Here is a 23,323-nt window from a genome sequence, read left to right on the forward strand (position 1 = left end):
CTTCAAGAATTCGCGTTGGCTTTACAAAAGACCATGCTAAACGAAAGAAAAAACGCCCAAGACTTATTTTGTGATACATTTTGTGATACACATTTGAAAAGGCAGGATCCCGGAAGATTTATATGATCACAGACTGCATTAACAACCATGCCGCCTAAACTTTAGCGAATACGCCAGTATGTACCACTGTATATACACCGTGCTTGTAGTTAGCACACTTTACAAATAGAAAGAACGCGAATTGAAAGCGCTGCTAAGTTGGGTTAGCCACTGAGAAATACGGATAGATTTGTCTTCAGTGTTGCCTAAGTTCCCGCACTTCTTGCAAGGCCTAGGCTAGAAATGTAGAAGTGTATACTTTAGTGCTGCTGGTGACTAATCGGCCCGGGACTTCCGGAAAAGTTTGTCTCAGATTCCTTTTAATTTTTTAGGTATAAAGGCGCGGCAACAATAGAGGAAGAAAATAGGTCAAGGGTCGACGGACATATTGTTAAAAGTGAAAAACAGCGCTAAAAAAAAACAGGACAAGGAAGGACACGGGACCGCAAGGCTGTATTGTATTGTATCTACTACTCAAATAAAGAAATGTACTCAACTAAAGCAAAGGGGCATTCGCGAACGTGACATCGGACAGGAAATGGAAACACGGAGTATAGGGAATCTCACTGGACGAGAGTGCGAGTCGGGAGACGATAACTGAGCTGGCTTCTACGCTACGCACGGGGGATGGCGAAGGAGGAGGACGAAGGGGAAACAGGAAAAGCGAGGAGAGGGAATATTGAGGAAAGTGGAGATAGAGGAAAAAGTCGGGAGGTGGCGCTGGCGACAGTAGCGACGCGCGGCGAGTGCGAAAAGAATCCCTCGCTCGCGTCGGCTGATATGAGAGCAGCGAGCGATGCTGGCTCCGGCGGAGTTGCTCGAAAGACGACGGACCGTAAACTTCCTGACCACTCTTTCCTCCCAACGAGCTTCCACGCCTCGCGTGGTGATAGCTTTCGGAGCCCTCTGAACGCGGTCCCGGGCTTCTTCGGGCTTCACGTTTTGAAGACATGGCTATCCTGCGCTCATGTTGCTGCTTTCTTTCCGTACGCAAAGGAAGCTTCGTGTGCGGCATCTACACGCTCGTAAGTTGAAGTATTCAACTTTTTTCATCTTCTGTCACGTGCATGAGTCTCATTCCGGGACATGTTATACATAGCCGGTTTTGTTGTGTGAATTGCGTTGTAGTTCGTTGTTTCACTTTCGCGCAGCCTCGTAGAATTTTTTTTTTCGAAACATTTACTACGAATTAGATTTGAAGCCGCAAGTAACAAAATAATGGTCTTAATAATATCTAGGATTTCGCTTGCCAAAACAACAGTATGATTATGAGGCACACTGCAGTGTATGGTTCCGAAAATTTCTTTCACTTAAGGCTTTTTAACGTGTACCAAAATTCAAGTACATACACTGGCCTCTCGCATTTGGTCTCTATCGAAGCGCGACTTCCGGGGCTCAGTTCAAACTCGTGGATTTCGGGTCAGCAGCCAAGCACAATGACGAATCTATCACCGTGATCGCAAAGGCATGCTTTTATAACGATATACTTCGTTGATAGAGAGTGCAGAATAATTTTTGTCCACGTGATTTTTCTTTAACGTGCACAGATATGTTTGTGAGCGGGTTTATTTTCGCTTCATTCAAATACGCCCTTTGTTGTCGGGAGTCGAAGCGGAGTCCGTGAGCTTAGCATATCAATGATTGATATCTGGGGTTTAGCGTCCCAAAACCACCATATGATTATGAGAGACGCCGTAGTGGAGGGCTCCGGAAATTTAGACCACCTGGGGTTCTTTAACGTGCACCCGAATCTGAGCACACGGGCCTACAACATTTCCGCCTCCATCGGAAATGCAGCCGCCACAGCCGGGATTCGATCCCGCGACCTGCGGGTCAGCAGCCGAGTACCTTAGCCACTAGACCACCACGGCGGGGCTTAGCATATCCATGTCATAGTCGCTAAATTACCACGGTGGGTGCGATTATGCGGGCTTTAATGGAAGAAAGTAATATTTAGAACCACGCTAATTATTTCACAAATATCTAGCTTTTAAAAGAGCCTGGTCGAGGTAACAATTTGAAGATAGTTTGTCCCAGACAGGTGAAGCAGATGCGAAATCGAACCTCGAAAAGGAATCAGACAGAAGCAAGATTGCACCGTTACGCCGGAGCAGTGCAGTGTACCAAATTCTGAGTTATCTTAGAGTGTTTCGTAATGCTATGAAGTTTATGTGACAGATAAGCAAAGCTCTACTAGCAACATAATCTGCCTCCAGTGATAATTGTTACGGCACATATCGTCTCTACCATACCCAATAACTTCTGTAATATGGCTCTAGACTTGTAACAGCTTTATTGCGGTGTCAAATTGTACAAGTTTTCTTGCTAAAAATTAAAAAAAGTACAATACTTTATTCACGAAGCGTCTAACTCTGGCAATTCGCAGGCGGCCTTCAATCCTGACACGTCGCCCATACCTTTTTTCTCTCTCAAGAAATATGAAAAATAAAGTAAAACAAGACTTTTTTCGAACAAATACTGGCCCATAAATCGACCAGCTGACTTCAGAAGCCCTACAACAACAACAAAAACAGTATTATAAAATATTTTGGCAACCATTGGTAACATTTAAAACTCAAGTTAATTGGGACCTACGCATGATGCAAAACAACGTTAAATAAAGTTGGCCAATTTGGTTGATAAATAGTTGAACGTCTGCCTCCAATGACGGAAGTACGGTGTTCCAATCGTACTGCCTCTAGGAAACCATACATTTTTTACTAATGGATGTAGAAGGGTAGTCCCAACAGTCACTCCGTTGAGTATGATTACATACCAAAGAAGGTGGCGCCAAAAGAGTACGCAGAAGTGTGTGGGTATGGTTTTTTTGAGCCCTCAGATGCAGGATAACCAAATCACGAATAAGAAACACAGTTATCGACTTGACACACAATTACACATACACGCTGTCTCACTGAACAAAGTCCTAATCTGGAGTCCTTAACCCACACGCAAGAGGAACGGTGCGTCCTGACGTATAGGTCAGTCGCGAGTCACTCGCGGTACCACAGAGAGGTAACGATGGTGTCTGCACGAAGCAAACAGCTGCAGTGATGAAGTCGTGCGCAGGTGCACGAGTAGACGAAGACCTGCTCGTCGCGGAACGCACAGGTCCACGCCGGTGACGGCTCACTCGGACGTGGCACAACGGCCACGGTTTTAGCTCGGGTTGTGCAGGAAACCCTGGGACGCGGCACCGAGGCCACGATCTCGGCTCCTGGCCCGCACGCTCGAGCCCCACAGGAACAGCTCCTATAGGTCCGGCCCGTAACGCTTGCTGATTTTCAGAACACACCAAGCTCGTCCTGGCTTGGTCCTTGTGGTCTCTCGGGCCGAACGTCCAGCGCTCTGGCTGGCCGCGTTCTTTCAGCCGAGAGACAAGTTAAGTCAAGCTCCTTGGAGATGTGGCGCACACTCACGCCGGGGGATTGGCCAAGAACCGGATAGTTTTCATGAATTACTGAGCTGGCCCAGCTCGCGAGCTTCACAAGCGTCTCTCTCGAGCACAACGTCGTCTTGTTCCGATTGGCTCTTTCGGTTGTGGGAAATAGTCTCTCACCAGACTAGGATTGATTTTGATTTGATTCATTGTTTTCCATTTACACACATGTTCAACATAGTAGTAAATGAAGGTGGGTGAGGGAAAAAAGCCGCACAAACGTGGCTTAAGAGAGACCTCACCCCCTTAGTGCAGTAGGGATACATATAGCAAGGAACATAATACACTTGATTGATATGTGGGGTTTAACGTCCCAAAACCACCATATGATTATGAGAGACGCCGTAGTGGAAGGCTGCAGAACTTTCGACCACCTGGGGCTCTTTAACGTGCACCCAAATCTGAGCACATGGGCCTACAACATTGCCGCCTCCATCGAAAAATCAGCCGCCGCAGCCGGGATTCGATCCCGTGACCTGCGGGTCAGCAGCCAAGTACCTTGGCCACCAGACCACCGCAGCGGGGCCACGTGATACACTTTGCATAATACACTAATACAGTGACTATAGGGTATGACAGTTATACTACACATTAATGCATTTCTTCTCAGTCCAGCCTTCCTGAAATGCTCGAATATCCGTCGTCGCTGATGGGAGGCAACCAACTATTGCCACGGGGTAAATAAATAAATAAATAAATAAATAAATAAATAAATAAATAAATAAATAAATAAATCTTTCAATCAACTTTTATTTTCACCATAAACATTGTATCGAAAAGTAGAAGACCCGAGAAAAAGCTGCTCTCGCGCAGCTGAACCAAGCTATGGCCACAATTTCAGCCGCAGTGACAGAATAATTTGTTTCGCAGCTCCTCCACACAGGCACGGTAGATACCATGTGACGAACGAAATTATTTATAGCGCTAAAATAAAAAAGAGAGAGGAGAAGGCAAACGGAAATAAAAGACAGTGCTACGTATTTCCTTCTACTTCTGTGTGCCCTTTAGTCTTGCTTTTGCAGTATTGCACTAGAAATCACGTTATGAAAAGGGCAATTTGAAACCAAAACCACAAAAAGAAATCAACGGCTTGTGGATTCGTACTACAAACTGTTGCTTGTTAGTTATCCCTTTCATAACCCTTCCCCATATTGCGGAATTCCGAAGAGCTCATTTACAAATCATGCCACTGAGCAAGTGCGAATTCGCCCAAGAAAACGTTATTGATGCAGTGGCCGCCAGACGAAAGGTGAGGTTGAGCGATGACGCAACCATTCAGTGAGAAATCGGTGCCATGGAGCCAACAGTTCTCGAAAAGAAAAAAAAGACCATCCTTATATTTTATCCGTTATTTGTACTCGAAGTCAATTGTCAGAGGAAGACTGAGTGCAAATAAACCTTAATGAGAAAGCCTGTGTGCTACGTTCATGCTACGCAAATGTGTTGTGCTCCGGCACCTTTCCTTCAACTAGGTATAGCTCATACTTTTATTGCCTGAACCTGGGCCCGAATAGTGCATTACGACGTTCTTAACGTAGAAATCGGGTTTTACGTGCCATGACCACGATATGACTATGAGGCAAGCCGTAGTGGAGGGCTCCAGAATTGTTTACCACCCGGTGTACGTTGACGTGCACTGGAATCGCTCAGCACACGGGCCTTTAGCATGTCGCCTACATCGAAAGGAAACCACCACGGCCGAGATTAACCACCCTATTCACAAACGCTCCTCGACTCGACTTTCACCCTTCACTTGACAGAGTTGAGCACTGCGCCGCTGCTCGGCTGAAAATGACGCTGCGCTACTAAAGAATCGCAGCAGATTATCGCTGATATGCTGTGACTTGCCCTGCCTATAGACGGCGCTCCCATACGCTTTCTCAAGTGAAAGTGGAGCGTTGAGTGAAGGGACGTTCTAGAATACGGAGGTGAACCTCGCGACCTTCGTGACCGCAGCCGAGCGCCGCAATCACTACACCACCGCGGCGTACTCTATTCGCGGTAAGCCCCAACGGCAAGCATTGTGCGGCATCTTTTCAAGCGGCAACGCGTGCGATCCCATAGAGTGTATGACGCAGTTTCCGCTTTCGAGGTCTAAGCTGAAAGCCTTAGATATCATACTTGAAAACTTACACTCCGCGTCGGCGGCATCAGCATGAGGGATGGACGACGTCTTCATCACGTGACGACACCGCCGTATGACGTCACAGAACGCCGAAATTTGTGACGTCATCGTGCATTCAGAAATCATCATGCCGTGACGACACATTATGACGCCATCGCATGACACTTACGCTTGATCAAATGTGGGCCGGTCACGAAGGCAGTGCAAAACCATGCGAGGTGCGCAAAGATTGCGTAGCCTCCACCATCGGGGACAGTGCAATACCTTCCGATCATGGAGGCCATGCAAGCTTTGCATCGATACATCGACTGAGAAAAAAAAAGAAAAGACGGCTTACAATTTCGAGTCAACTTAGGCGAACGCAAAAAAAAAAAACTACGCGAATTCTTTTTTTTAATAGTCTTCTTAAGTGCATACACTGCGAACTCAGCGAGTCGGGACACCATCTAATATGACTTGGGAGTTCATTACCGAACGTCTCGGGGCCCCTACAGAAGCCTTGTTCATAAATTGTGAGCACATGAGACGAGAGGGGTGACGGTTTATTTCATCCCATTCGAACTTTTCAGAATAGTGCTTGCTCCCGCCCTATAGTGACGCCCATCAATTGTCTGCTCCAACGTGATACCTTTGCGAAGCTACGCAATACTTTAGACGACGTAACCGTTGCCCCCAGGAATTCGTAGAACTGGCAATTTCGAAATACTTTCAGGTAGCCTGGAAACACGCTACTAGCTTCTAGGATTGAATTCAAAGCTTAAAATCCGCGCTGGGCACTTACAATAGAGTTGGTACTGAAGTTTATTTAATAAAAAAAGAAGCGGTGGCTTTGGTCCCCGATAAAGGTTCACTTCGAACTGATTCGCAAAGCAAAATAAAAACTAAAGCTAACTCACAACCCGTCTTGCACAATCAGTCTGATATACTGAGTATTCATTGTGGAGGCTTATTTCCTTTCACGTTACCTTAAAACTGGTCTTCTCAAGTTTAGAAATTTGCGCCATTCTTCAAGGCTCTTGAGTTTAAAAAGACACCAAAGTGAAGCGCATAATCAATTTAAACTAAAAAAAAATGTTTTTAACACTTGATTACTAATTTCGCAATAATGAATTCACTATGGACGAAGGAATATAAAGTCGGAGTACTGTTCTTGAATGTCCAGTGGGACATTCCATGTTTCAAGCACAGGTGTTATGCTTGAGGTTTTTCAGTGGGTCGCAGATAATAAATGACCATCATCGTGAATGAGCCAGGGCTCTATTGATACCTTTCTTCCTGCTTTGCTCCCATAACATGGGCACCGATTTCTCTCACGTGATATGCGATAACTCTGATACGTGAACACAGAGAGATAAAGCAAAACCTGGAAAGACAGAAAAAGATAACATTTCTTTTTTTGCGAAAAACATTTCATGGCGAGGTGAGATACAAGTGTTTCCACGATCTGAAGGCAAGTGTCGTAACCACTCGTATATCCAGGCACTAAGAGCGTAGCATATATTATAGTGTGAGTGATATTATAGTGTATAGTGTGAGTGATATATATTATAGTGCGAGTGATAATATAGTGTGTAGTATGAGTGATATATATTATATTTTGAGTGATATTATAGTGTATAGTGTGAGTGATATATATTATAGTGTGAGTGATATGATAGTGTATAGTGTGAGTGATATATATTATAGTGCGACTGAGAAAAAAATAAAAGTTAAAACAAACAGGAATCTTGGAAGGAAACCGTAGCTAAATAAAGGAGGAGTGCACGATAATTGTCCCAGCATAGTGCGGGGGTGGGATGGCAGAGTGGAGGTGAGGAGGAGAAAATCGAGAAGGAGAGAGGGAGCTCAGAAGGCGAAATAAACTTTATTTGGACTTGGAGAACCTTGGTCAGACACCCCCCGAAGAGGTGTCCGCTGCAGTTGCTGGCCACGCCCACGCCGGTGTCGGAAGACCATGACCCTCTGCCCGTTCGGAGGCCTCCTTCGAACTGCCGAAACTGCCGAGAGCTGGTCTTAGAGCTCGGATCTTCTTTTAAAGGCCCTCTCCGAGCCCTGCTCTGCGTTGAACATTGCGCTACGTAACGCCGTGCACTGCCAGAGAATGTGGGTGAGTGAGCAATTGTCGGTCCCACAGCTAGGACATCCTGGTTTTATGCCTTCAGCAAAGCGACTGAACGTGCCACGAGACAGGAATGAACCGGCCTGCGGCAAGCACAGAGACAGAGAAAAAAGAAGATTGAAAGAAAGAAAAAAAGAGTGAGTGAGTGAAACAACTTTATTGGGTCCACAATGAACGCAAGAGAAAAAAGATATAAGAGGACAAAATGACTTGAGACAGAGTGAGGTAGATAAAGGAGTGCATAGAAAGAAAAAAATAGAGAAAAAAGGAGAAAGACAGCGAAAGAATTGGCGAAAAGAGGAAGGTAGAAGAGAAAGAGACACAAGAAACACAAAAACATGCAAGCCTAGGTCTGTGTAGTATAGTATTGCAACGGGTGGAAACGAGAGAGGTGAGATGGCAAAAGCCTAGCTTCTCTGTAACCGGATAGGTTCTCAACGGCTTCGCTGCGACCAAGCCTCGCGCATCTTAGTGTGAGCTGCACTAATTTCTTAATTCAGTAATTATATTGAGTTCGGGGTCTTTTTACGGTGTGTGCGGTGGGTGGACTGTCTCCAGAGTGGCAGCTAAACATCGGTGAGTAGGATTTTCACTACGCATCGCGATCAGAATTGCCCCTTAGCGGGCCCGTGCCTCATACCTGGCAAAGTCCGGGTATGGGGGACAACGAGATGCCGCTAGCGCCAAGCAGAGCACCACTTATCTATCCCGCTCGACTTCAAGTTGCTGCAGGCTCAGCAACAATATCGACGTCCCATACAAAAACAGCGAGGCCTCACAGTGTAAGAAGAGGCGTACAGAGGAGGGAGAAGAGGTTGACAACGATGACGCCACATCGACGTACTCCCTTAATGACATGACACAGATGGATACAGAAGCACCCAAGGAAGACGAGGGAGCTTACACGGTGGTCATCCATCACAAAAACCGAGCTACGGGGATACCGGTGGTGTTCAGACCAATCACTGCCGAGGACTCCTTCTGGAAGGGGAATCCCAATCGCATGGCATCTGAGATAATCTCTGCTATCAATGAGAAAGTGACATCATCAAGAATCAACAGAGACGGAAGTTTTTGTGTTGGAGTACGGTCTTCGTACTCGGCAAACAAATTGCTGCTGACCAAGAGTCTGGCTGGATTGCCTGTACATGTGTTGATACCTCAGTCTTACATGAAGACCCTAGCAGAGATAAGAGATGTTCCACTCGAATACAGTGATTATGACCTACTGGAATATCTTAAAGATGCTGGAGTAATCTCAGTCACACGACAAAAGAGATGGGCAAGAAATGAAGATGGAAGTGCCACAATGCAGTCCATACGTAATGTAATACTCCAGTTTAGACATGACATGCCATTGCCAAAAAGAGTTGCTCTCGGCTTTACGGTTCACACTGTCGAGGAACACATTGAGCTGGAGGTAAGGTGTTACAACTGCCAGAGATATGGGCATAAGGCTAAGACTTGCAGGGGAACCAAGAGATGCAAGGTATGTGCGGGTGCACATGATTACAAAGAATGCACCTCGAAGCGTCAACCTAAGTGTGCCAGCTGTGCTGGACCACATCTGGCGTCGTTTTCAGGCTGCTCTCGAAACCGTTTGGCATCAGCGGCACAAAGAGAGAGAATTGTAAAAGGGTACCATAAGATACAAAGAGGTCCAGCACCCAATGCGGATATAGTCGAAGATGTTCCTGCGGCACAAAGAAATGCAAAACAGTGGCGCCACGACTCTTACTCGGAAGTATTGAAGCGCTCAGCACCAAAACATCACGTTGGCAAAGAAGTCCGGGCCCAGGAACATGCTTAAGTGAAACTTTCTGCCGGGCCAGACACAGCCAAGGAGCCACTGACTACCAAAGGGAAGGAACACAGCAGCTTGCTGAGAGAAACTTCTTCAAGAAATGCGATCTCGGCGGAGACAGCCGGAAACGAGCAAGTCATTTTGCCAATAATCTTTGCGGCTCTTAAAGCAATTCTACGATCCCTGCCACAAGTAGGTTCTTTACCAGAAGTGAAATTGCTGCGAGATGTTGAGCATCTTCTCTTGTCGTAATCATGGCTACCGGACTATCTAACTGGTACAAAAGAAGTGCAAGATTCCAGTGGAACTGCAATGGTTTGCAGAATAAGAGTGGAGATTTTCGGACATTTGTCGCTTAGCACGGGTTTCAGATTTTGTGTATTTCCGAAACAAGAGTATCCACTAACTTTCGCTTGTCCAATTACGTGGTTTACCAAGCAGAACGTCCTGCTGCAAAAAGCAGAGTCATGTTATGTGTGAGATGCGATATTCCGTCGACACTTGTGGCTACTTCAAAAACAGATGTGCCGGAATTTGTTAGATGCAAGGTGAAGTTTGGTAACGTTACTGTAACTGTCGTTAGTGTTTACGTGCACCCTCAAGCAAACGTTTCATACGCAGAGTTGGCTGCAGTGTGTAGATCTGACCATGATCCCATAATTATATGTGGTGATACTAACCCGCACCATGAATTGTGGGGTAGTGAGCGTTGTAGTGTAAGGGGATCTGCTATAGTAAAAATATGTGAAGACCATGGTTACACTATACTAAATGATGGTTCTCCGTTTCTACGGGGGCACAACTACTGCAGCGTACTAGACATCACTGTGTGCTCCTCTGAATTAGCGGCTGGAACAGACTGGACTGCAGACGCTGATACAAGAGAAGGTGACCACTTGCCAGTATTTATATATCACCCCAAGTTGAAGAAAACGAGAAATAACCGCACAACAAGAATTACAAATTGGGCAATCTTTCGAGAACTACAGAGACAAAATCTTGAACCTTGTTCTGACGCAGAAACGTATGCATCGAAGATAAAAAAATTTTCTAACAAAAGCAACTCGTGCAATACCCATTCCAGATGGGTATTCGGGTGTTGACGCCGAGTATGAGAGGCTTCGGGCAACACGACGCCGATCTGAAAGAAGATATCGCAGGTCGGGTAATTTAGAAGATTTCAAGGTTGCACAGAAAGTACATTCTGCAATGCATAACCAACTGCAGAAGCTTTCAACCAAAAGGTGGCAAAATTTATGTGCCTCACTTTCTCCATTTACCTCGGCGCCTCAACTGTGGAACATGGTACGCGCCCTCCGACAGCCAGTAGTCCACTCGAGACCACTACAGGCTCTAGCGCTGTCTCGAGGAGTTAGCGAACGTGTGATTGCCGAAGAATTTTGCGATCTTATACTGAGAAATGGAGAGACCGCCCCAACTAGCGAATATAAATCCTCAGCAGAATCAGCTTCGGCGGTTGTAACAAAGTTCTCTGCGATCAGTTCATCAGATCTGGATGACAGCTTCACACCAGAGGAGCTCCAATCTGTGCGGTCTTCAGTAAAACGAACAAGTTCACTAGAACAGATGAAGTTACATACGCTGCTCTTGCTAATTTGTGCAAGAAAGGAAAATTACACCTGTTGGACATCTATAATAAAAGTTGGCAAGAAGAAAAAGTTCCGAAAAGTTGGAAGATATCAAAAGTAGTACCGTTGCTAAAGCCAGGGAAGAGCCCTATGCAGTTGGATTCGTTTAGGCCAGTTAGTTTGACAAGTTGTTTTCAAAAGTGAGAGAAAAAATGATCAATGAATGAATTTTATGGTGGCAAGACATGAAAAAACTACTGCCAGAAAGCATAGCCGGCTTCAGAAGAGGTAGATGCACAATGGACTGCATTCTGAATTTGGTCACAGATGTGGAAAACCAACGAACCCAAGGAAACATCACTGTCGCTGTATTCCTTGATGTCCACCGAGCATACGACACAGTGAGTCACGTTCACGTTCTGGAAAGCCTGGCGTTACAGGGATTCAAGGGCAAGATACTGCGTTGAATCGCTGACTTCCTGAAGCACCGGAAAATTTTTGTAGTTACGCAGGAGGGCCCAACGTCAGAACATGTCATCAACCAAGGAGTGCCACAGGGCAGCGTGCTAAGCCCTACTCTCTTTAATGCAGTCATGGCGCAGCTCCCGTATAATCTTCCACCTAACATCAGATGTTCAGTATATGCTGATGATATAAGTATATGGACGTCTGGTCCATCGTTTTTGGATGTACAACAAACTCTACAACAAGGATTGGATTGTGTAGACCGTTTTCTAAAAAAAAGAGGTATGGCACTGAGTCTAGCTAAAACAGCCATACTTCCATGTACATTAAAAAGACCTGGAAATTTCCAGATTATTCTGCAAAATCAGCCTATTCAAATGGTCAAAACTCATAAATTCTTGGGAGCAATTTTAGACAGGAGACTAACATGGTCGCTTCATGTCCAGTCCCTGGAACAAAAAGTGAATCAGGCCATTCGAATCCTCCGGCATCTCTGCGGGGCCAAATGGGGTGGTACTACAGAGTCGTTATTAGCCCTACATGTTGCCTGGATACGCCCCATCGTTACTTACTCACTGCCTTTGCTGCACGGACTTCCAGCCTCCACCGAAAGGAGACTTCACTTGTTATTGGCAAGGAGCTTGAGGGTATGTCTGGGTTTACCACGGTCAACTTCAAGTGCTTTAGTGTATGCGGAGGCTCGAGAGCCACCTTTGGCAGTACTCCGAACTAAAGAAACATCTCGAAATTTATTTAGAATTTTCACGCAACATGAAAGTCATTTTTTATCTGGTGCACTAACACAAAGGACGGCAACGAGACTACAGAGTACTATATCATCATTTCAAGCAGAAGTACCAGAATTTAAACAATGGAAACGTTCAAAACCACCTTGGATGCTGCCACTTCTCAACGTTATCCGTGAAATAGACTGCATAGAGAAGAAAGCAGACATGGCACCTCTAGTAGCGGCACAGTTGGTACTTCATCAGCTTCATGTAATGCATAATGAAAAAACGAAGATATATACCGACGGATCATGCACAGAAGAAGCGTCAGCCTGTGCGGTCTTTATACTCGAAATTCAGAAAAAGAAGGTGTACAAATTATCGCACAAATCTTCATCGACGACAGCAGAATTGGTGGCTATCTTTGAAGCAGTTAAGCTTATCTGCGAGAATCCTGAGCCACGAAAATGGGTGATATGCACTGATAGCAAACCTGCTCTTCAGCTAATCAGAAATGTGAGATCATTTTACAAAAATGGTGAAATAGCACAACGTATTGCAGAAACTATGGAATATGCCTCATCGCAGGGTCACAACATCGTATTCCAATGAATACCCAGCCACATTGGAATAAAGGGAAATGAAGATGCTGATAGCGTCGCGAAGAATGCATTGAAGGAAGGACGGGATTGTGCAATCCCTATGTCTGGGGCCGATATTCGACATTTTATATCACAAGGAGCTAACCATTGTTCGATGGAGAAGTGGTTTGAGAGCCCTAAATCAAAGGAAACGGTACTTTATGAAGTTGATCCACACAGAAATTTTTCCATAGACAGACCTCCCACGACACCTAGAGACATTGATCCACCGACTTAGATTGGAAGTAGCATACACAAAGAGCATCCTGCACAAGATACATCGATCCAACTCACCGGAATGCCATTGTGGTCATGCAGAAGAGAATGTTCGCCATATTCTTTTGGAGTGCGTTAAATACGCGAATGAAAGAGAAAAATTAAAGAACAAATTAGCAAGTTTGGACAGACGGCCCCTCACAATAAAGAAACTACTTGGATCATGGCCTGAGATGCATCTCCAGAAAAAGGCAATAATCTTCCTGACAGACTTTTTAGTGGAGACCGGACTGGACAAGCGCCTATGACAGACAGCCAGAGATGGGTATTATATAAAATGTGGTCATGTATATACTGACATTAGATTAGTAAGGTGTGCGCGTAAGTAGTTTATGACTGTGTGAACTGCGCGAAGACAACTGTGTATTGGCATGATATTTGAACTGGTTTCAGTGTGCTATTATGTTTTTTTCTTTTCCGTATTGTTAATTTTTGGGTACCATTCTGTATTATTCTTTTATTTTTCGCTGAAAACTTTGTGATATGGAGTAGCCGTGGCAATAGGCACCTCAACCTCTCCACAGCAAAACAGGTAAAACAGAACAGAACAGAACAGAACTAATTTCTTTTTTATGTATCGAAATACACAATTAGTCTGCCTCACTTTCTGTTATATGTGCAAACACACGGAGCTAAAACAATGCATGCGATAAGGAGCATCCCTGACATTTGTCGTGGTATGTAAGAATATGAGCGCTAATTGTTTACTGTACGCATATATATATATACACACATATATATATATATATATATATATATATATATATATATATATATATATATGTAAGAATATGAGCGCTAATTGTTTACTGTACGCATATATATATATATATATATATATATATATATATATATATATATATATATATATATATATATATATATATATATATATATATATATATATATATTCGTGCACCGCTTCAACCGGGACGCTCGTCAATTCAACGAGACAGTCAAGGCCTACTGCCGAAGACCCAGCAAGGTGCCATACATTGACTACCAATTCAAGCAGTTGCCACCAAGACGCTTTCTTGCTGCGGATGGGCTTCATCCGAGTTTTATGGGTGTCGCTTTGATTGCCGAAACCCTCAAGAAAGCACTCGGTCGTGGAGATTTCGAAGCTACCACGGGGTGGTCGACTCAACCAGCAGCTCCCGTGAATATACGTTCAACACAAGACACCCACGAGAAGACTTCTGCATATCAACATACACCAGGAGCCCCACACCCACCCAACATCACAGATGAGTTCCCGACGATCAGCGAAACTGTGACTCCCACGAGCCACAAGCACCCCCTCACCATCATCAACAGCGCACCACTACTAGGGGGGAAGCCTGCAGAACAGCCAACACGCGTCCCTCCATTGCGGATGTCGAGACCAAAAGCACTACACGACAGCACCACTGCACCACTCCTCAAAGGGAAGCCTGCTGAACTACGAAACCGCGTCCCCCTAATGCGGATCCCGGAACTGCCAACGAACACATTCGCCGGGAGCCCAACGCCGAAATCCTCCCCACAACGACGAAGGCCTGCCGGACATAACTACAACCTGCGCACCTAATCAGTGCCATCGCCGCACCCAAAAGAAGATTGACTTCTGAAATGTAAGTCCAGCTCATCGCTTCCCAGTTGCAGTGCCACTTTCCTTAAAGTACGAAAACTTGCTGACAAACGAATTAGACATGAAATGCATAAATCAACATTGCAAGTGTACCTTCGTGCTAGAATAGCCCCCAAAGGTATGACACTCTCCCTCACACCAGCCGCTACAAATCTAGATGAACACGACCAAATAACATGGAAAAACGTCCTCCTTGAGGCATCTCTTAAATTAACAGAAATCGCTCTTAATCACAGTGATAAGCAGGTAAAGAAACTGGTCGCTATGACCAACACCATTTTCCGCCACAACACTTTATCGAACGAAGAAATCACGCGATTAACAGAATTTGAACAGAATAAATACCAAGCCATCATGACCACAAAAATTCATAAACTCAAAAGAGACCATGTGCCCAAACCCGCGTTCCCTGATATAGTTCCTTATCACTACAACACCACCACCCAGGAAATCACTAATGGTACAAACGAGCACCCATCTAGGAACACACCCTGTGACACTGTGGTTGTAAACTTATCGGACACGAGCTTGTCACCTGACGAAGAAAAACTGCTACCTAAGGGACTAAACTTCTGCCCGACCACAAAATTTTTTGATGAATTCTACTTGCTCCGAGACCTCGACAACTTCGCTCGAAGCTTAAGGTTGCGCGAATATTTCTTGGACAGGCCTTATAACCACGAAACAATTCACCGTCGTAAATCAAATGATTGGACACCGAACAGCAATCGAGACAAGTGCTTGGACCTTCATATCACTGCAGTACGGAAAGATATAGTACACGAATACCACAGACAGAAAGGAAACCGAGAAATCTTGACAAAATCTGAAAAAATAAGTATGAAAAATTTGGCATCTAGCACAGACATAACAATAAAACCCGCTGACAAAGGAGGAGCAATTGTAGTCCTCAATACAACCAACTACTTACAAGAAGCATACCGCCAACTAGACGACTCAAGATTTTACGAACGCCTCCCAGGTGATCCGAACGACGAATACAAACGTATCGTATCAACAGAACTAAAGAAACTGTTGGATGCAGAAAAGATAGCCAGCACTGACCACAAACTGATGCAAGCAGCATACCCTCGTCCAGGTCGCTTCTACATCCTCCCAAAAATTCATAAACCCGGTAACCCAGGTCGACCAATCATATCAGGCATCGGTACAATAACTGAACCCATATCAGGGTACGTGGACAAACTAATAAGCCACATTCCATGCACCCTCGCGTCGTACATAAAAGACACCACACATTTTCTTCGAGACATTGCAGGTATCTGTGTGCCGAAAAACTCGTACTTGGTTACTCTTGATGTCTCTTCATTATATACAAATATTCCTCACGATGACGGCATAGCTGCATCACAAAACATGTACACAAACCATAGACAATCTAACACCCCAGATTTCTCTGCCATTGCAACTTTGACGAGGATGGTCCTCGAATTAAATTCATTCGAGTTTAACCAAGAGTATTTTCGACAAATCAGCGGGACCGCTATGGGCACCAAAATGGCACCTAATTATGCCAACATATTTATGGGAAAGCTAGAATCTGAATTTCTTGCACAAAGTTCCTTGAAACAAATGTTATACAGAAGATACATAGACGACATCTTTCTTATTTGGACCCACAGCGAGGACGAACTTCTCAGCTTTATCGACACTTACAATGCTGTACATCCGAACATACACTTCACACACACATATTCGCAAGTTACCGTAAATTTTCTTGATGTTACCATAACGATAGAAAAAGAGAAGCTCTCTACAACCCTATATCGCAAACCAACGGATCGACAACAATACCTTCATTACCAAAGCGATCACCCACGCCACTGTAAAAACAGTATTCCATACAGTCAGGCTCACCGGTTTAAGCGAATCTGCTCTAGAGACACTGATTTTGACACGAGCTCACAGAGGCTAAAACTTATGCTCGAGAAACAAAAATACCCCCCACATGTAATTAATGACGCTGTTCAAAAAGCGAGAAAACTAAAGCGTGAAGACTTATTTATGAAGCGACCACCACGAGAAGACCCACAACGAACAAACCTTTGCTTGACTTACAGCCCAAACTTCCCCAATGTAAACAAAATCCTTAAACGACATTACAACATTCTGGAACAAAGTGAACGTCTGAAACGCGCATTCCCATCCGCTTCAGGCGTCGTTTACCGACGACCACGTAACCTCAAAGACACCCTTGTCCACTCCCAAATTAACACATCACCCCCCAATAATTCATGCCACCCTTGTTTAAAGCCACGATGTCTTGTATGTAAGGCGATGCGAGAAACAGACAAAGCAACCAGCACGCAATCCAAGTTTTCGATTAACATACGAGGAACCCTAACATGCGATTCCTCTAATGTGGTATACCTACTCGAATGCAACGTGTGTGGTATGCAGTACATCGGACAAACAGAAACACCATTTACGATTCGCTTCAATAATCACAGAGCCCATGCGAAATCAGCCCCAAGTCTACCTCTATCAAAACATCTCAATCTTCCCGACCATGCATTCGACAAACTATCAGTAACGCTCTTAGAGACGGGATTTAAATCAAATCGAGAACGTGAACAACGAGAGTCATACCTTATCCACCGATTTAACACTCTCGATAGAGGAATAAATGAGAATCCTGGTACACTTGCAGCAATTAAAGCATTAGAAAACAATAACGGCAACAATGAAAATAGTAACTGAGTTCACGGCACTGCACTGGAGAACCCAAAACAATTCCAAGTGTAACTACTCTTCCTAAGTGCAGCTGTCGTCTGCTTTCTGTTTTATTTTACTACCCAATCAATTGTGCCATGCATGACATGCCCAACAGCAACCCTGTGCACAGCCGGGAGGCCCCCACTACACGCGTAATCCAGAAGCGGGCAAGGAATTCGCATTGCACCCGCTTGCACAACCTACCGCAATACGGGGCACCCCTCTTTTTACGACAAAATGTTGACAGGGCGCGGAGTAGTTAAAGGCTTAGAACTTCCTAAAATGCCCGCTTACCAGCCTCTGCCACAATACGCGGCACCCCTTCTTCTACGACGAATTGTTTACGGGACCCCGAGTAGTTAAAGGCTTAGGACTTCCTGAAAAGCTCTTTTTTTGCCCCACACCGAACCGCCAGTGCCAGGAGGGGCCGTCTGATCGGGAGGAATGCATTAGTGAACGGAAACATACACAGACCGCTGACATCAGAAAGGTGAAGGGGTGAAGGGGGAGAGAGATGAAGGGGGAAGTGGAGGGAAGAGTGGAAGGGGGCACCCGAGGGGCGTCCACCGTATAATATTTTTCTCTTCTCTTTTTTTCTTCTTTTTCTTTTCTTTTTCTTTCTTTCTTTTTTTTCTTTTTTTCTTTTTTTCTTTTTTTCTTTTCTGTCTTTTTTTCCTCTTTCCTTGCCCTCCGATTTGAGATTGTATAAAGCTGAGCACCAACAAACTGTATCTTTAATCCTGATGAAGGCCAGACTCTAGGCCGAAACGTCGAAATAAACAACGTTGTGACCACTCACGGAGGATCTACTGAACTATATATATATATATATATATATATATATATATATATATATATATATATATATATATGAAGGTATGAGATATGGCACAACGGGAGCGTTGTCAACAAGGATAAATCTATTTATTTCCCAACAGTTTCGGGAGGGGTCCTCCCTTCATCAGGGGATGAAGGGAGGACCCCTCCCGAAACTATATATATATATATATATATATATATATATATATATATATATATATATATATATATATATATATATATATGAAGGTATGAGATATGGCACAACGGGAGCGTTGTCAACAAGGATAAATCTATTTATTTCCCAACAGTTTCGGGAGGGGTCCTCCCTTCATCAGGGGATGAAGGGAGGACCCCTCCCGAAACTGTTGGGAAATAAATATATTTATCCTTGTTGACAACGCTCCCGTTGTGCCATATCCCATACTTTCACGAAGACTAACTGGCCCATTGCATTATTACTTCCACTATATATATATATATATATATATATATATATATATATATATATATATATATATATATATATATATATATATATATATATATATATATATATATATATATATATATATATGTGTGTGTGTGTGTGTGTGTGTGTGTGTGCGTGTGTGTGTGTTAGCAGAATCTTCTAGTTAGAATTGTAGACGATGGAAGCGGACGGTTTCCAGATACCTGCGTCAGTCCTTATTCGGCGAAATTGGGGCTGTTTTTTCGCAGGGCGCAAAGTTCACAGGAAGGAGACTCGTTTGATACGAAACGCCAGATATTGGTGAACGTTGCCATCAGCGTTCAAATATCTACGCAGAGCAAAGCCTCTCGTGACCCATCGACGCCATTGAGGTTATCAATGAACGTCACCTCAACCCATAATGAGCACAAATATTGTCTATGCTTATTTTTTTTAGGTGGACTTTACTTTAAACACAAGTGCATTGCTAAAAAGACAGTTTTCAGGGTCAACATAACTATCCTATTGCAATACGAAGGTCTTAGGAAGTTTATGGGGTTAAGATATAACCGCATTTTGTTACCAAGGTTGTGTACAACATGCCACTTGTGTTCTAAATATAAAGCGCCTGGGTTCAAATCTGAGCAATGATAAAATTTTTTTTCCCACAGGAATACATTACTTTCTTTTTCTATTCCATAGAGGGCGCCTGTGTTCTACTATAATGCTTCAAGATGCTTCAACAGAATGTGCCTGAAGGAATGGATGGCCGACCGAACTGTGTATATCTTCGCTGTAAAAAAAGTATGAATGCTAGAACGTAATAGCATTACTCAGTTCAGCATTGTAAGGAAACATAGGATCTATCGCAGCGGCGTAGCGAACTAACACAAAAAATAATAAGTGACTTTAAACGAAAACTGAGTTTCCTCGGATATGGTCTATAATATCCTGTCTATATGGGCGGCCACTTTTTTTGCTTTAAAAATACGACGCTAAACCTCATGAAGTAATGGGAGATCTATTGTACGCGCTGAACATCACAGCAGAACTTCACTCTTGGAGTCTGCAGAGAGTTCTTCTCTTCAGACAGCATTACGCCCTTATTAGGTGACATGGTCTTAAAAGAAGGGTTTGGAATTCCGGCCTCGTGAGTGCGTAATACACAAGGCCACAAAGGCACCTCTGCGCTTCTGGAGGCGTGCAAACCTGCACAGACACTTCCGACCCGCTGTACACCGAGCGTGTTTATTAAGAGTGCCGTTCAGGACAGAATACCGCACTAAACACGTTTCCGCTACCAGCCCCCCCCCCCTTTTTTTCCCCTTCTTCCGAAGGTTCAGTTTAGGTGACCTCTGTTAGGTAGACATGAATACGCGTCGTTTTTTTAAAATAGTATCCTGTAAATGTATTTGTGTCCTGCAGCATGAAAAAAAAAGGCGTTTCACATATTGACCAATAACAGTGTCATACAAAAGCGTATGAAGTTAAGCAATGAGTCCACCCTTAATTCTGCCGGCACTCTCTTTTAAGAAAACGACCGCTCAAGCGCGATGGAAGCCCGGCATCGATCAACGTCCTGTACGTCTTTGTTCCGGAAGGTTCGGAAAAGATTGGAGGGCTTTTTTCGTGGCTGCAAAACGCTCGCAAGTTCAACGAGCTCTTATCAAAAAGGAGAAGGGCAAGAAAAAAGAGAGCCGTCGGCGTTGTGGGTCAAAATGATTTGTCGCGCACCAAATACGCAGGCCTGGTCCCACGAGCGGTCATTACTCAATATAGACCGGAAGCGGTTCGGTGGCTTTGAATGGACTGTGCCGTTTTTGCGGGGGACCGCAAATTAGTTTCTGTCCTTGCTCACTCAGAGCAGGCTGGCCTCAGTGTTGTGAACTCAGTTTGTGCTTAAGCACGTCGTAGACGCTTTGATGGAGAATGAAGACCTGGAAAAGAAATCAACTGCAGAGACAAAAGCTGACAGCTTCCATAGGAAACGTGTCGTTCCTTTCTTTCTTTTTTGCTGAAGTAGAGCCGAGGAAATTTATTAGTTAAGTGAGAGCTTCGTGCTTAATTTCTGTACGCACAACGAATGAGCGGTCCATTTAAAGTAACAGCTGCTGGTCCGCATATGTAAAGTGGGGCTCTCAGAAGAGGTGTTGCTTTTACTTGAGCCTCCTAAAAATTGGGGTTGTTAGGTTTGCATATAGCGATAATTTGTAGAAACAAGGCGTTATTCAAATGTATGTCATTGTCGATGCGTTAATGTAACTCGAGCTTTTTAAACTGGCAGCGTTACGTTTGCAAGTAGCGATTATTGGTAAAAAAGCGGCTTTTTGATTAAGGCTTACGTTCTGTTTCCTAGAAATGGAAATGGCTTCCGTCTGCTAAAAAACAACAACAAAAAATGCTTCGCGTTCATTGCTGCAGTAGCAGAGATATAATGAGGATTCTATGCCTTACAATGGCCATTAACACTACCACTGCCACCAACCACTACCGCCACCGCAGCCACCCCCACCACCACCACCACGAACAACAACAACAACAACAACAACAACAACAACAACAACAACAACAACAACAACAACAACAACAACAACAACAACAACAACAACAACAACAACAACAACAACAACAACAACAACAACAACTTACACGATGGAGACGACCAGAACACGGTGAATAAGGAGATGGCTTGCAGCAGATAGATAGATAGATAAATATATAGATAGATAGATCAGCGTGTGAAATTTTCCGTTCAGGCGTTTTCAATCAGTGACATCTTTTACCGATTAATTGCTTTACACAGTTTAACTACAACGTCCCGAGGCAGGGTTGCGTCAAATCTGGTAATATTTTCGCAATGTGGTACATTTGGTGTGCAAGATGCATCAGCATTGCGAGCGCCCATCGGTGCAGCAGTGTGCCTGTAAAGCGTGCATATTTGCAACAAACGCTTCTACGCAGAGAAGCCAACTTGTGCACTACACGCGAAGCGTTTTGCGGAACGACCAAGCGCGACGCAACCACCAATCCCGATAAGGATCCGCACAGACTTGGAAAGAACGTTGGAGTGCTCTAAAGCGTGAGATGCTCGTAAAATTGCAACTTGGATTTTGATCATGCTAGCGGTTGTCTTCCACGAGAGTGTGAAAACACTCGCCAACAGTAAATAAGGAGAAAGCCGTAGGTACCTCACCAGACACAAATAATGACGTATAAAAATGATGACGTAATAAATGATGATGACAAATGATGACGTAATAAAAGTCGACAGAACTTGTGACGTCGTCGTGACGTCTCTTTGACGTCACATGACATCGTCATTTGGTCAAAGGTGGGCCGATCGCAAAGCCGCTTCAACACATTCGATTAACAAAGGTTTTGAAGTGAGGGGGGCAATAAAATAATAATAATAATAATAATAATAATAATAATAATAATAATAATAATAATAATAATAATAATAATAATAATAATAATAATAATAATAATAATAATAATTGCTGCCCTCAATGTCCCTGAAGTTCTGCCAAAATCTCGCAACGTCTTACTTGGCCTTACTTAGCGTCTGTCAGTCACGACATTTTTGCAGTTTAAAGTAAAAGAAAAGTATAACTCTCGTGTGGCTTTTTATATCACCCACTCCAATTACCTCCACACGTTCTGGATCTGCGCGACTGCGTGGTATAACAGTGCAGCGTACGTCAGTATCTTCGGCGTGTCAAGTAAACATGACAAAGAATACAATCATTTCACGCCGGCTTTCTCCGGCTTCTAATTGGGTGCGTCCGCTTGGTCTGTTTCCCAAGTGTTAAGGGAAGTTCAGCGTTGCATTAACTCCTGTATCGACACATTGTAGGGACCACCTCAATTCCCGTACCAGCGACCCCATAAAGGCTTGTTCCCAAATGCGATTAGACATCGCCCGACAATATAGAAAAATAATGCCACAACTCTGCATTCTGTCTGTCCACTCAAAGAGTTCGCCACGGATGCATGTACACCCGAAGCTGTTGAAACGCGTCGTGGTTTTGTGCTATGCTGCTACAAGCATAGCCACGAATTCCGTGCGAGCCTCTTTTCTCTGATAGTATATCGAGAAACGCAGGCGGATCTACGACCCCATCTCGGTCGATCAAAGTCACATGAAAAGCATGCGCTTACTGTATCTATCTTGCCTTCATTGAACGTTTAAAATGGCGTACTTCAGAGCGAAGCGGTAAGTGCCGACCTTATGGGGCTGGAGGCACAACCCCCCATGGATTGCCACTAACGCTGCTTAGTACTCATTGTTTCCGGAGTCCACATCGACTGAACAGGCCATCGAAACCAAGCACCGAATGCCCAAGCAGGCAGTTCGTGACTAGCTGCCGTTCCTACTTTTGAATGTAGCTCCTCACAAAGA

General features: G+C 44.2%; 1 protein-coding gene across 1 annotated transcript in view; it reads left to right on the top strand.

The window, feature by feature from the left end:
• The first annotated feature begins 924 nt into the window (after positions 1-924).
• LOC119169236 (uncharacterized) overlaps positions 925-23,323 on the top strand; it is a 37,077-nt gene continuing 14,678 nt past the window's right edge. The window contains exon 1 of the mRNA XM_075884762.1: positions 925-1,124. Coding sequence (XP_075740877.1) covers positions 1,050-1,124 — 75 coding nt within the window. The 5' untranslated portion in view covers positions 925-1,049. The remainder of the gene's footprint in view (positions 1,125-23,323) is intronic.

This window comes from Rhipicephalus microplus, chromosome 2, assembly GCF_043290135.1.
Source record: "Rhipicephalus microplus isolate Deutch F79 chromosome 2, USDA_Rmic, whole genome shotgun sequence".
Taxonomy (NCBI): Eukaryota; Metazoa; Arthropoda; class Arachnida; order Ixodida; family Ixodidae; genus Rhipicephalus; species Rhipicephalus microplus.